The following is a 14,208-nucleotide window of genomic DNA, read 5'->3' on the forward strand; positions in this document are numbered from 1 at the left end:
TTAGTTCACCAAGCTCTTAAATGTTTCAAAATTGAAAACTACATAATAATTACAAGTGGAAAAATCTTTCTCAAGGTAAATTTAAAACAGTAAATTAATCAGTAATAAAGGTGTCGCGTAATGCTTTAATGTTTATTTGTTGTAAGACAGATGAGTCCACAAATTCAAAAATTCTTTTAAATTGAAACTTTTCAAAATTTCTTTTTTTTTTTTTTTTTAATATAAACAGAGCACACTATTTGGAATAAATGTACCAAATTTCAACAAAATCAGTCCACTGGCAGTTTCTTGCACACAGACAGACATTACAATGGCAGGAGCTGCTTTTCTCATTTTGTTTAAATGCACCAAAATGTTTTGAAGCATTTTAAAAGATCTAATTATAATTAAATTATCTCACCTATACAGCAGGCAGGAATATAAAAGAGCAATCTCAACTCGAAAAGGAAAAAATACAAAGCAGATCTTTCAATATTTCATTAACTACTGCTGCTGAACTCTGGGTCTAAATATAAGCTTTCTTAACATATGTTATGCCAAAAATAACGAGAAAAACTGGTGACTTTTGCATTTTCTTAAATTAGAATGCATGTGTAAGCTTTTAATAAAATACCTGTTCCCACTCATATTCCCTTGTGGCCATCCGTTCATCTCAGTTGACGCCTGGAATGTTGTATTTGCCTGGGACTGCTGCATCATGGGGCTCTGTGCATGACTCATCCTTGGTGACATCAATGGGCTTTGAGGAGTTGTAGCTCCACCAAACCCTGCGTCGGGTTGTGGATTTATCCCTGGAAGGAAGAAACGGGTAACTGGTGCAATATTACTACTATTACAACAGTACTGTATCTCTTATGTTATACTGTTATGCTAGGCAACAAATATGAACAGTAATTATTTAGGCTGTATATGAATTGAAGTAGTTACTTACTCACTAACACAGCAATAAACAAGTAAATGTAACGTGAATTTAACTCAGAAATCTGAAAACTTTTGCAATTATCTTGAAATTCCTCTCAGGTCAAAAAGCATGCATTAACAAACCAGGAAGGAACCCACAACAGTATTAATGGTGCTCATGAATTTTTTACTGAAGCATGTGGATAAACTTTCAGAATTTGAAAAAGATGAATTTTTGTTAAACTTCTAGTAATGACAGGTAGTATTGGACACATGGACAATAATAGATGCAGGGTTCTCATTCAACCATTGAAATGAGTCATACACCTAACACTGTATTCTTCTTTCACATATCATCAATTTGTTTTACTGTTGTATTTTTTAATGAACTAGAATAAATTGAACTTTTCTGGCAATTTCATAATGTGTTACTTAATTTTTGATTACCAAATCATGTTCAGTATCTTTAGTTTAGTTGATTAACCAAGAATCAATATTATATTATTCAGAGAGCAACATATACCTAGGTATTACTGGAAAAACTCCTGAAATAGAGACACTTCTGTTCTGAAAATAAGTGTGCCAGTGAATGGCACCTAGTTTTTCCTTCCATTACCAATTCCGCTACGTACACCATGAGCAGAACACATTAGGCTTTGTCATAAGCAGCAATTAAAATGATGAAAATTACAATCATCATTTAAACTGTGTTTACTCTCGGCCAGTGGTTCCCAAACCCAGTCCTGGGAACCCACTATGGCTACAGATTTTTGTTCCAACCAACTTCCGTTTTTCATTGGACTCGGCCTAATTAAGTGAATCATTATGTCCCTGTTTCTGAAATTAAAAACTAAGTTTGATAGATTTTTATTAAAATATAATAAGTAGTTATATAGGGAATATGTAGTTTTTTTTTAAATTGTTAACAGTATTTTCAATCTAATTCTCATTCTGCTTTTCCAGGTGTTCTGGTTATTTAATTGATTATTTACTAATTAGCAGGTCTGACACTGAAGTTGTCGCTGCTTTCAACATCCTGGTTGTTAATTGTCACTATTAGGGTTAAATGAAGGGAGCAAACTACACAGGAAAAGGGGAAAATACTAGGAAAACAACAAAAGAGAGAAGCATTTACTGTATAGATTTAGAAAAAACTGAAATATTTCTAAATGTCTTAAATGTAAAAAACCATACTGTTGTGTTTTTCTGAATGCAGAATAAGAGAATAGTAAAAAAGACCAGCTAATTAAATGAGATCAGTTGTTGTCGATTATTATCACCGATTGTGAAACTGGTTGGAACAAAAACCTGCAGCCACAGGGGGTCCCCAGGATTGAGTTTGGGAACCACTGCTAGGCAATCTGTGTTGCTATTTTTAGTTCAGGGCCACCACTTGCAAAAGTACATCACTTTAATAAGTGGCTTATTGAAATGGTCAAAATGTTCATGGAAATCTACCGTTTATTTTAGAAGCCTTTAATGGGCCTAAGACATGGTCTTTACTGAAGGTCCATGTATTTCTTTAACTCGCTTAGCCTACTACAGATGTCTCAAAAACCAATACTTTGGTATTAATTTGGTATTTTACTAGATTTTTTACAGTATCAGTGGTAATGAGAAAGTTGATACTCTGACCATGTGGGACTGCAAGATGACTAATTATTTTTATTTCACTCAAGATACTTTAAAGTTGGGACAAATTAAAAAAAAATAAAAATAAAAAAAGTGACAGATTTATAAAATTAAAGCACCATGAGTTTGTGACATTTGAAATTAGAATTAATTTGAATTGCATGTTAAATATTACTCTTTAGCAATATTTTTAACCAGCTAGTGATTCAAATATAAAATTTTACAAAAGCAAATGTTCCAAACTTAAAAGAGTGGTTCCCTGATAAACCGTGTTTTAAAAGCATGTTGTTACAAAAACAGTTTTAAAGAGTTGGTTTAAAAGGAAATATCTTCAATTACTGTATCTTGGAATTCACAAATTCAGCAGTACATCTACTATATAATAAAAAAACAAGATTTTTCTGATTGGTCAGTTTGGCTTTAGTGATGCAACAAAAGTTGAAGTGTGAGTGTGAGACACACGAGGAGGAGGAGAAGTAAAGGTGGTAAAGGTGAACGCTGGGAGTGTCACCTTCAATGAAGGAAAATAGAAAACCATATAGGAGATACGGGAATGTGCTCAAGAAACAGGGCACCAGTAAAGAGGGATTCATACACAGGAAAGGCATTGAAAGTAAATGTAAGACAAGAGAGAGCAAATATGTTTAAATTATTCTATTACCTGTCTTGACAGGTACCATGGCTAGTATACAATAATTTTGGAATTTTTATGTTTAATACAGATTTTAAACAGTATTTTTCAGCTAATGGATGGAAAATGTTAAAATAAATTTTGAATGAGAAAATGCTAAGATAAATGAAGTATTTCATGACGATGCCATTCTTTATAAATCCTAATCCTACATTTAAATTCCCAAGATTATAAAACCCATTTGTTGTCACACACAAAAATTCAAGCCTTGCATTGTACTTTGATATTTCTTAACATCCAATAAATGGAGGTACTTTAAGGACAAGCCACCAAATAGGATTTCTGTTTTTGCAGTGGTATTCAAAGGTCTCGAGTATCTTAATATTTCACTGGTATTGGTACCAAATACAAAAATTCTTATATCTTGATGCCACTATAGCGCACTATAAGGTCATGGAGATTGGAGCCTACCTTATCATGGACAAGGCAGGAACCTGCTTGAAAATGGTTGCACAGACAGGTAAATGTACTACAGATATGATGGACGTTAATATGTTCTTATGTTGTAGAATTCCTTATAGTTATTATAAATGTTCTGAAGATTATACTGGCATTAGAAAGAAACAAACAGAATTGGTGCCTTTATAGTTTCATTATACAAGATAACGAACTTAACAGTCTTTTCAGTAATTAATCTTTTCAAGTTACATTTACTGTATACTGATCACTACAGGAGGACAATCAAATGTACATCGTATCCACTGAAATAACTAAATCAAAATAGTTTGAATTTTCCATTAGTTATATAATTCAAAATTTAAATGAGAATGATTTTTGATCACCCTACTTTAAAAGAATATTGAAAATGGTGTCCAAGGCTACTTCCTGCAATGCTACCAAGAAACGTTTGAAATACAGCGTATTGGTTTATTAACAATTACTGTTTGTTTAAATGAAGCAGCTCATTCACTTGAGTCCTGGAATTATTCTAGTCTCTCTTGTCTTGATTTTTCTTTAATGAAGACAAAGATTGTTATTAAAATGGTGAAGATAACTACACACAACACAGATAGGGCCTCACAAATGCTTTATATTTAGCTCTGTTGACAGCATTCTAAATAACCCTAGCACCATCTTAACCTTTCAAAGCACTTCAGTCTGTCTTATGGCTGTGGACAGTGACAATTCTACTAAACTTGTGACAATTCTACTAAACTTAACATAATTTATTTAAGTACATGCAAGTTGAAGACTTTGCCAAAAGAAATGTGGTCTACTTTCCTAGCTTCCCTTCAATTTCTACTACCTATCAATAATAGAGATATCGAAAGAATCTCAAACCTTTACCAGTTCTTTTTCCCCCAAATGAATACAACTCTAGAAATTCTGAGGTGGTGTTAATTCATTCACAATTTTAAATAATGAGTGATTTAACTACTGATAAAATACATTCCTCATAAATTTAATCAACATATAGTCTGATTCAACTACAGTGATCCCTCGCTATATCGCGCTTCGCCTTTCGCGGCTTCACTCTATCGCGGATTTTATATGTAAGCATATTTAAATATATATCGCGGATTTTTTGCTGGTTCGTGGATTTCTGAGGACAATGGGTCTTTTAACTTCTGGTACATGCTTCCTCAGTTGGTTTGCCCAGTTGATTTCATACAAGGGACGCTATTGGCAGATGGCTGAGAAGCTACCCAACTTACTTTTCTTTCTCTTTCTCTCTTGCGCTGACTATCTGTGATCCTGACGTAGGGGGTGTGAGCAGGGGGGCTGTTCGCACACCTAGACGATACGGACGCTCGTCTAAAAATGCTGAAAGATTATCTTCACGTTGCTACCTTCTGTGTGCAGCTTTTAAGTATATGCTGCACGGTGCTTCGCATACTTAAAAGCTCAAAGGGCACGTATTGATTTTTGACTTTGTTTTTCTCTCTCTCTGCTCCTGACGGAGGGGGTGTGAGCTGCCGCCTTCAACAGCTTTGTACCGGAGGTGCTTCACATACTTAAGCCAAACAGCCCTATTGATTTGTTTGCTTTCCTCTCTGTTTCCTTTGAAGAGGAAGATATGTTTGCATTCTTTTAATTGTGAGACAGAACTGTCATCTCTGTCTTGTCATGGAGCACAGTTTAAACTTTTGAAAAAGAGACAAATGTTTGTTTGCAGTGTTTGAATAACGTTCCTGTCTCTCTACAACCTCCTGTGTTTCTTCGCAAATCTGTGACCCAAGCATGACAATATAAAAATAACCATATAAACATATGGTTTCTACTTCGCGGATTTTCTTATTTCGCGGGTGGCTCTGGAACGCAACCCCCGCGATGGAGGAGGGATTACTGTATTCCAAAATGTACTGGGATCAAAAATATGAATACTGTTGTCCAGAACCTGCATTACTGGGTCAGTTGCTTTGAGAAAATCTCCCACCAATATATTATTAATGCAATTTACAAAATCAATTAAAAAAAAAAAGTGTAAGAAGTCCATTAACCTGGTCATAAAATATCTTTAGGTATAAACACGTTAAATAAAAATGGCCCTGGATACACTGCTCATTTAATTCAATTTCAGAAGAAAACAACATTACATTTTTACAATGAATACTGCAGCTTTTTAGACTGAGTTGCTTACAAGACTAAGTGACGAGGAAAAAAATCTACACTAAAACAAACACCATTTTGACCACTTTCAGCGGATGAACATGCATTAATAAAAAAAAGCACATTTTATTTTATTGATCAGTAGATGATCAACTGCTTATACCTCCTCCCCAGGTTGATAACTCCCTTCCATTTTAAAAAATCATATTCCAATTCCAGTTTGTTGAAAGACCAGGCAAGTCACTATAAAATAACAGGATATCTTACATATATGAGGCAGACCTGGAATTTGTTATGTGAGCAAAATGTCAAGCAAAACATCACATGCAAATTAGTGGCATTGCTGAGGAAAGGAAGAATCAAGGCATATCAGAGAAAATGCATACAGGCATGTTTAAATAGTAAGCTTTACAGCCACTTGTTTAGTCAGACAAAAAAAAAAGATAAGTACATGAATGACGTGGGCTAGCATTCTATACAGGCTTATCAATTTTATGATTTTGAGTGAATATCCTGATTGGGCCCAATCTGGCAAAAATTCATCTGAAAAAAGGAGAAATGTATTGTTTATTAAATAAGAAAAGTATTCTGCCTATCCTATACTGAACAATCACTAGATATTTACTATGAGAAATCTTTCACTGGACTTAATGTGTCACTAATGGTCATTCTTATCACCATTTTACTATGTTACAGGTAGATAAGGTCATTTTATTTTTAGGTTAAAATTTGTGTTTAATATTTAATCCTTTACAAAGAATGTCATGAAGTAAAGTTTTTCCTCCTTCCACACGTGGACAGGTGTGAAGTCAAATGTAAATCACTTTATGTTCAGTACAGGTGTAAAAATGTATTATTTCATAAAATGGAACACAACCTATCATATTATAACCAAGTGTTGCAAACTAAGCCTGTATACTAGTGTCATTCATCAATGTTGAAACAAAGCAAATAAATAAAAGAAATAAAGAAAGCTCTCCAAGAAAGGCAGTACCTGAGGTGGGAAACTGGAAGGCATTGTGCTGCATTTGGGGACTCATTACAGGCCCAAACTGTCCTCCCATGTTTCCCATCATTCCCTGGTTAGCCAGACTCATCTGGGGGCCATGCAAGGAGCTGTGAGAGAGGAGCTGTGAACCGGGTTGACTGGGGGACATTGGGGAGAAAGGACTTGTGGAGGGTGGTGGGGATGTAAGTCCAGTACCGTAGTTTGATGTATATTGGAATTGCTGAGAGTTTGCCTGAGGAAGCCGTGGATTGTTCATGGTCCCCAGCATTCCACCAGAACCTGCGGTTGCAGTCATATTGTTTGGTGGGTTGAGACCTGGTCCACGCATCATCATGGTTCTTTGCTGCCTTTGCTGTTCCAACTGTCGCTGGCGAAGATGTTGACTCAATAGTTCCCTCTGTCTTTGAGCCAGCATCTGAGCATTGATGGATCCCTGAGAGACATGATAAAATAGCTGAATTCAACATAAGTACAAAGAAAATACTTGGCCAATGACAGTCAGTCTACCACATCAACTGTTAGATGTTGAAAATTTCAAGTACCTATCACTTAATCAACAACAAAACTAAACAACATTTTTACAGCTGGGCAAAAAAATGTCTCAAAAAGAGGGCTTTTCAGTTTAATTTAACAAAGTCAACATCTGCCATTTGGTTACCAGAAGATACGGAAAAAAATTGAAGCATCGGATACCAAAGCAAAAATTAGTAAAACCGTTTTTAAGTTATTCCTTCTGATGAAAAACAAACCATCAGTGAGCATAATAGCTTGGCTGCAATATTTCATGGATTAGTTACCATTGAAACAAATACTCATTCATATTCATGGCTTATTGTGTTTACATTACGCACCTGTACCAACATTTATCTATGTGATTCCTGACTTCATTTACCTATACTTAAGTTACATAATTAATTCATTACATAATGCATACAGACCTGGGGTGGTATGTTTGTCCTTAGAGGTAGGTTTATATTGGTAACACTGTTCATTTGGCTCATCAATGGTTGACGATTCTTTGAAAAAAGGGAAAAAAAATTAACAAAAGGAGCAAGAAAAACAGAATGGAATAAAGTAAATGCATAAACTGCATTATGAAATTACAAAATGGAAATATACTGTATATTGGTATAATGTTAGAGATTTTGCACAAAGTCAGTGTTCATAATTTTTAAAGCTTTCAAATGAGATTAATGTAATGCATAATATGATCATGGAGTAAGGTTTTATTAAAAATTAATTTACTGGTGATGAAAGTTTTAAACAAACACTTAAGTTTAACATTGTTGGTTCTCTTGAAAAAAACTTTTTCATCTTCATTCGGCTGCTCCCGTTAGGGATTGCCACAGTTGATCATCTTTTTCCATATCTTCCTGTCCTCTGCCTCTTGCTCTATTACACCCATCACCTGTACAGTCGACCCTTGATATACGACCGGCTTGACATGCGAACAACTTGATTTACGACCAAAATTTTTATTTTGATTTACGACCAACATCTTGCGTTACGACCTGAATGCGGTCACGTGTATCCGCTTGCGCGACTGTAAACAAACAGAAACATTCCTATTAATGCGGCACTCATTCAATAAAATGTCAGGTTTGTAAACTCTCTTGGGACCACCCCCAATTAGAAGACATGCCAAAGTCCAAACTCCGTATGGAAGACTGTTTACCTGTTGCTGGGGCAACAGCCGGCTTAAAGCTGTGCTGAGTCTCTCAGCCAAAGCAAACAGAAAAGATATCGATGGGTGATGTGCATGTGATATTCATGCCCGGCAATGGACAAGCAAGCTTCCACAGTCACGGCAATCGCGCTTCAGGACGCACTTCAGCACACACTTCAGCACGCACTTCAGCATGTCGTTCCCATTGAGTGGGGAGTGGGGGGTCTCAGAAGAGTTCAGAAACAGTTCCTTGTATCATCGCAAGGAAATGCTGAGAAAAATTCTCGTCAGAATAACTTGTAGGCAGGAGGAGATTAAAATTAACGCAAAAGAAGCTATTGCAATGATTGCAAATGCCTGAGCGCAAGTTAAAGAAAGCCTTTAAAAAGCCTTCAGTTTCGTTATCATCCTCCTCCCTTCCTGCAGCCCAAAGATGTCAAATTAAATGGTGAGTACAGTATGAAATTGTTGTTTCTGGTAGGCTAGGCACTTTTTATTACTTTTTGGTTAGTACATTAGAAAAATTATTGGTGTTTTGGTAAATTATGCACATTATACAACATTTTTTTATTATGAAAAGGTTAAGTAAGTGTTGCAGTGGGAGGTTCGGAACGCATTATGGGTATTTCCATTATTTCTTATGGGAAAAATAGTCTTGACTTACAACCAACTTGAGTTACAACCAGCCCTCGCGAACGAATTGAGTTCGTAAGTCAAGGGTCCACTGTATGTCCTCTCTCACCACATTCATAAATCTTCTCTTAAGCCTTCCTCTTTTCCTCTTGCCTGGCAGCTCTACCCTTAACATCCTTCTCCCAATATACCCAGCATCTCTCCTCTGCACATGTCCAAACAAACGCAATCTCGCTTCTCTGACTTTCGTCTCCTAACCGTCCAACCTGAGCTGACCCTCTAATGTACTCATTTCAAATCCTGTCCATTCTCATCACACCCAATGCAAATCTTAGCATCTTGACCAACTAATTTTAGTTCTCCTGACTAACAACATGAAATAATCAAGACATCCTAAAGGCACTGTCTACACCACACAACTTTTCCAGTGATTTTTAAAGCACAGACTTTATTTTCATAATCTTAGTGACTTGAAGGTAGTCATGACGTGCTACTATTACCACCAGGCCGTGTAGTCTGACATACCCAGTGCAGTCAGACATGCTCAGAGACTCGGACCAAGCAGTCTGTTATTCGCCCAAACAAAATCCAACAGGTTAAATTTTGTTTGAGGTGTAGGGGCAGTGTTGCACGTGCATCAAAGTTGACCACTAATAAGAGTTCACCTTGAAATACAATGCTTATAATGCAGCAACTTGCAATAAAACACTATTGTTTTGCACCTGAAAGACAATATTGAGACTCATCCAAATGATGTCACCAGTTTTACGTACCATGAATGAGGGGGGATAAATAACTGGGGGTGGGGGGGGGTGGGTGTATGAATAGGCCGACTTCACGGTTGAACTTCTTGCAACAGTTTTACAAGTATGTGATCATTGGTCCATCAGGGAGGACATTATTGGCTGTTAAAAAATGGAATGAGCTTGCAATACTTTGAAAATGTGAAACATTGCTGGAAAGTCGTAACACAGATGTTTAATTTTAAAGATTCTGCTCTTTCTCGTTATAACATCTGACATTCTCAAGTGATGGGATCAACAACTGCACTCGTTAAGCATGACAATGTGAGTATTATTGTAGTTACACTAAAAACTTAGAAAAGCTGACTTTAGTGGTAGCTAGGTGCAGATTTGTGTGCTGTAAACTGAAATTTTTTATAAATGCAGGAAGAGCTGATTAATATATATTGGTGAAACTATGGGTGGTAGTGTGGACAAAATTTTATATTAAGACAATTTAAAAAATCATCATGGTTAAGATTTATATCACAGTATAATCTCTGTGCATATACTTTTCAGAATGAATTCAGTTAAGGCATTTGTTGGCCCAATTTCAAAGGTGAACAGTAGGTAGTTCTACTGTGATGTTTCTTTTCATAAAGACTATTTAAATAAATTAGAATAAAAATTTATATTACACCTTTCCCATGCTCAAAGTGCTTCAAGCACTTTAAAGAATGAACAGGGAAAAAGCAGAAAATAGACTAGATACTAGGGGTGCTTTTCCCACGAGACGAGACGAGACACGAGACTGGGTTCACGAGAACGAGACGAGACTTTTTGACATTTTTTTTAAAGAAATCCTCAATGTTTAAATATATAGCAAAAATAGCCTTTTATTTAACTGAAAAACACAAAATGCAAAAAATGCATGTCCATTTTGAAATCAACTTTATGAAATAAAACTTCTATTTTGATGAATGATATGCAGTAATAACATGTAAACACTGCAAAATATTTTGCCACAAACTGACAGGCAATTAATTGCACAATAAAATTAAATAGTATAAATAAAAATAAATAATAAACAACACAAATATCCCTTTACGTGCAATTAACCATAATTAGTGTAACTATCAAAGTAGTGCTGTCTTAAAAAACAATGAACAAAATTTTCTTAAGCATGGAAAAAGAGCTAAGACCTAGGTAATGACTTATACAGAACAGCCTAAGATATGGTCATGTTCTTTTTTAAGAATATAAGCATGTCTACATTTTTTCACAAGAAATTCGGCATTGACAATGTTGCAGGTATCCAGTATGTCAATGTTTCGGGCATTTTGTCTTATTTCTGGGCTGGTGAGCGCTGCTGCTATAGCAGCCTGCTGCTCCAGGTAATGAACCAGCATATCCAATGATGAATTCCATCGCGTGGTGACGTCCATTATTAATTTGTGCGGTGGCAGTTGTAGCAGCTTCTGCTTAGACGTCAGTACCGCGGCAGCTGTCGAAATCCGGTGAAAAAAAGCAGTTACACGTCTCACCCGCCCGAGCAAACGAGCGACACGCGCAACACCGAGGCCAGCCTGTGTAGCGAGATTTATTGTGTGCGCGAAGCATTTGATGTGCGGCTCAAATCCTGCCTCGCGCACAGCCACATCCATATTACGCGCATTGTCTGTTACAATAGCGATGCAATGGTTTGGCTTTTTAAGACCCCATTGTGTGACAGCTTCTTGTAAAACTTCAGCGACGTTTGCCCCTGTGTGTGATTCAAAAAGTGGGCGCGTCTGCAGTACAAAATGTACCATTTCCTAATTACTGTTGATAATGTGGGCTGTAATTGTGATATAGCTCTGTGTACACCTAGAAGTCCAACCGTCAGTAGTTATGGCGATGGTTTCTGCCTCTTTCAGAGCCTGTACAACGTTTACCTTGCACTCCCTGTAGAGGGTCGGGACCACCGTGCGAGTAAAACCAGACGCATCTCACAAGACAAATCTGATCTCGTGAGATCTCGTACCACGAGATCTCGTCACACTACTACTAGATACACAACATTAGATATAAAATGACAAAATAAAAATGAAGATAAATACAGCAAATGCTAAACTTTGAATTAGAATAACAGACAATGAAGCCACAATAAAACACAAAAATATAAATGTTACAAGAAAACCCTTAAATTTGTGATACAAATGAAAATCATTCTGTTCACCTGGACAGAGATGTAAACTGAAAGAAGGGTCAGAATGTCAAGGTAAATTAAATGCTTTCCAGAACAAATGTAAGCTTTAAGTTGTTTTTAAAAGAATTGCTTGAGTTAGCTGTTAAAAATTATATTCAAAGTATATCTTTATTGTGTAAAATAAAAAATAAGCAAAAATAAAATATATGGCGCATACCATTAAAAAAATACAGAATCTTAAAAAATGTGTGTATTGCATACACTATAAAGAAAAAAAACAACAAAACAAATTTCCAAATTTCTTTGGTTCCACATTGAACAAAAACCAGCAAGCCTTACTAGATTTGAATACTCAAAATCCTCTTTCTACAGAAATTAATGTCAGTGGACAATTTCTTAAAAAGATGTTCTGATTAAGAAATATCATTAATTGTATGGATCAAAACATCTCCTATTCTTTCTAACTTTGAAAATATACAGCACTTCAATATACATGGATCAGAAGATATAACAAACAATGCTTACTGTTGCCTGCTTATTTATACCGGTAGTCTTCCACTCATGACCATGTTCGGTTCTAACGGACTGGTCGTAAGTCCATCTGGACATACAACCCCAATTCCTAAAAAGTTGGGACGCTGAGTAAAATGTAAATAAAAACAGAATGCAATGATTTGCAAATCTTATAATCTCAGATTTTATTCAGAATAAAACAGAAAACATATCAAATGTTTAAACTGAGAAAATGTACAATTTTAAGAAAAGATTAAGGTCATTTTAAATTTGAAGGCAGCAACACATCTCAAAAAAGTTGGGACAGGGCGATGATGAACAGTTGCTGGACTTTTGGGAGAGGAATGCTGTACCATTCTTGTCTGATATAGGATTCTAGCTACTCAATAGTCCTGGGTCATCTTTGACGTATTTTACGTTTCATGATGTGCCAAATGTTTTCAATTGGCGAAAGGTCTAGACTGCAGGCAGGCCAGTTCGTCTACTATGAAGCCATGACACTAGAACAGATGCAATACGGAGCTAAGCATTGTCTTGCTGAGATATGCAAGGCATTCCCTGAAAAAGACGTCATCTAAATGGGAGCATATGTTACTCTAAAACCTGTACAGTAATCCCTCGCTATATCGCGCTTCGCCTTTCGCGGCTTCACTCCATCGCGGATTTTATATGTAAGCATATTTAAATATATATCGCGGATTTTTCGCTGCTTTGCGGGTTTCTGAGGACAATGGGTCTTTTAATTTCTGGTACATGCTTCCTCAGTTGGTTTCATACAAGGGACGCTATTGGCAGATGGCTGAGAAGCTACCCACTTTACTTTTCTCTGTCTCTTGCGCTGACTTTCTCTGATCCTGACATAGGGGGATTGAGCAGGGGGGCTGTTCGCACACCTAGACGATACGGACGCTCGTCTAAAAATGCTGAAAGATTATCTTCACATTGCTATCTTTTGTGCAGCTCCTGAAACAACATGCTGAACGGTGCTTCGCATACTTAAAAGCACGAAGGGCACGTATTGATTTTTTTTTCTGTCTCTCTCTATCTCTCTGCTCCTGACGGAGGGGGTGTGAGCTGCCGCCTTCAACAGCTTTGTGCCGCGGTGCTTCGCATACTTAAAAGCCAAACAGCCCTATTGATTTGTTTGCTCCTTTGAAGAGGAAGATATGTTTGCATTCTTTTAATTGTGAGATGGAACTGTCATCTCTGTCTTGTCATGGAGCACAGTTTAAACTTTTGAAAAAGAGACAAACGTTTGTTTGCAGTGTTTGAATAACGTTCCTGTCTCTCTACAACCTCCTGTGTTTCTGCGCAAATCTGTGACCCAAGCATGACAATATAAAAATAACCATATAAACATATGGTTTCTACTTCGCGGATTTTCTTATTTCGCGGGTGGCTCTGGAACGCAACCCCCGCGATGGAGGAGGGATTACTGTATATACCTTTCAGCATTGATGGCACCTTTCCAGATGTGCAAGCTGCCAATTCCATGAGCACTAATGCACCCACATAACATCAGAGATGCAGGCGTTTGGACTGAACGCTGATAACAAACCAGATGGTCCTTCTCCTCTTCAATCTGGAGAATGTGGTGTTCATGTTTTCCAAAAAGAATTTCAAATTTTGGATTTGGCTATGAACAGAACAGTTTTCCCAATTTGCCTCAGTCCATTTTAAATGAGCTTTGGCCCTGAAAAGACT

General features: G+C 36.6%; 1 protein-coding gene across 5 annotated transcripts in view; it reads right to left on the reverse strand.

The window, feature by feature from the left end:
- ncoa2 (nuclear receptor coactivator 2) overlaps window positions 1–14,208 on the reverse strand; it is a 337,105-nt gene that overhangs the window by 24,008 nt on the left and 298,889 nt on the right. For 3 of the 5 annotated variants that reach the window (XM_051929403.1, XM_051929401.1, XM_051929402.1), the window contains exons 18-20: window positions 7,721–7,798; window positions 6,768–7,215; window positions 614–791 (exon numbers count right to left, since the gene is read on the reverse strand). In XM_051929403.1, the coding sequence (XP_051785363.1) occupies window positions 614–791; window positions 6,768–7,215; window positions 7,721–7,798 (704 nt within the window). The remainder of the gene's footprint in view (window positions 1–613; window positions 792–6,767; window positions 7,216–7,720; window positions 7,799–14,208) is intronic. The other 2 variants (XM_051929406.1, XM_051929405.1) reach the window with 1 other exon arrangement.

This window comes from Erpetoichthys calabaricus, chromosome 6 (genome assembly GCF_900747795.2).
Source record: "Erpetoichthys calabaricus chromosome 6, fErpCal1.3, whole genome shotgun sequence".
NCBI lineage: Eukaryota > Metazoa > Chordata > Cladistia > Polypteriformes > Polypteridae > Erpetoichthys > Erpetoichthys calabaricus.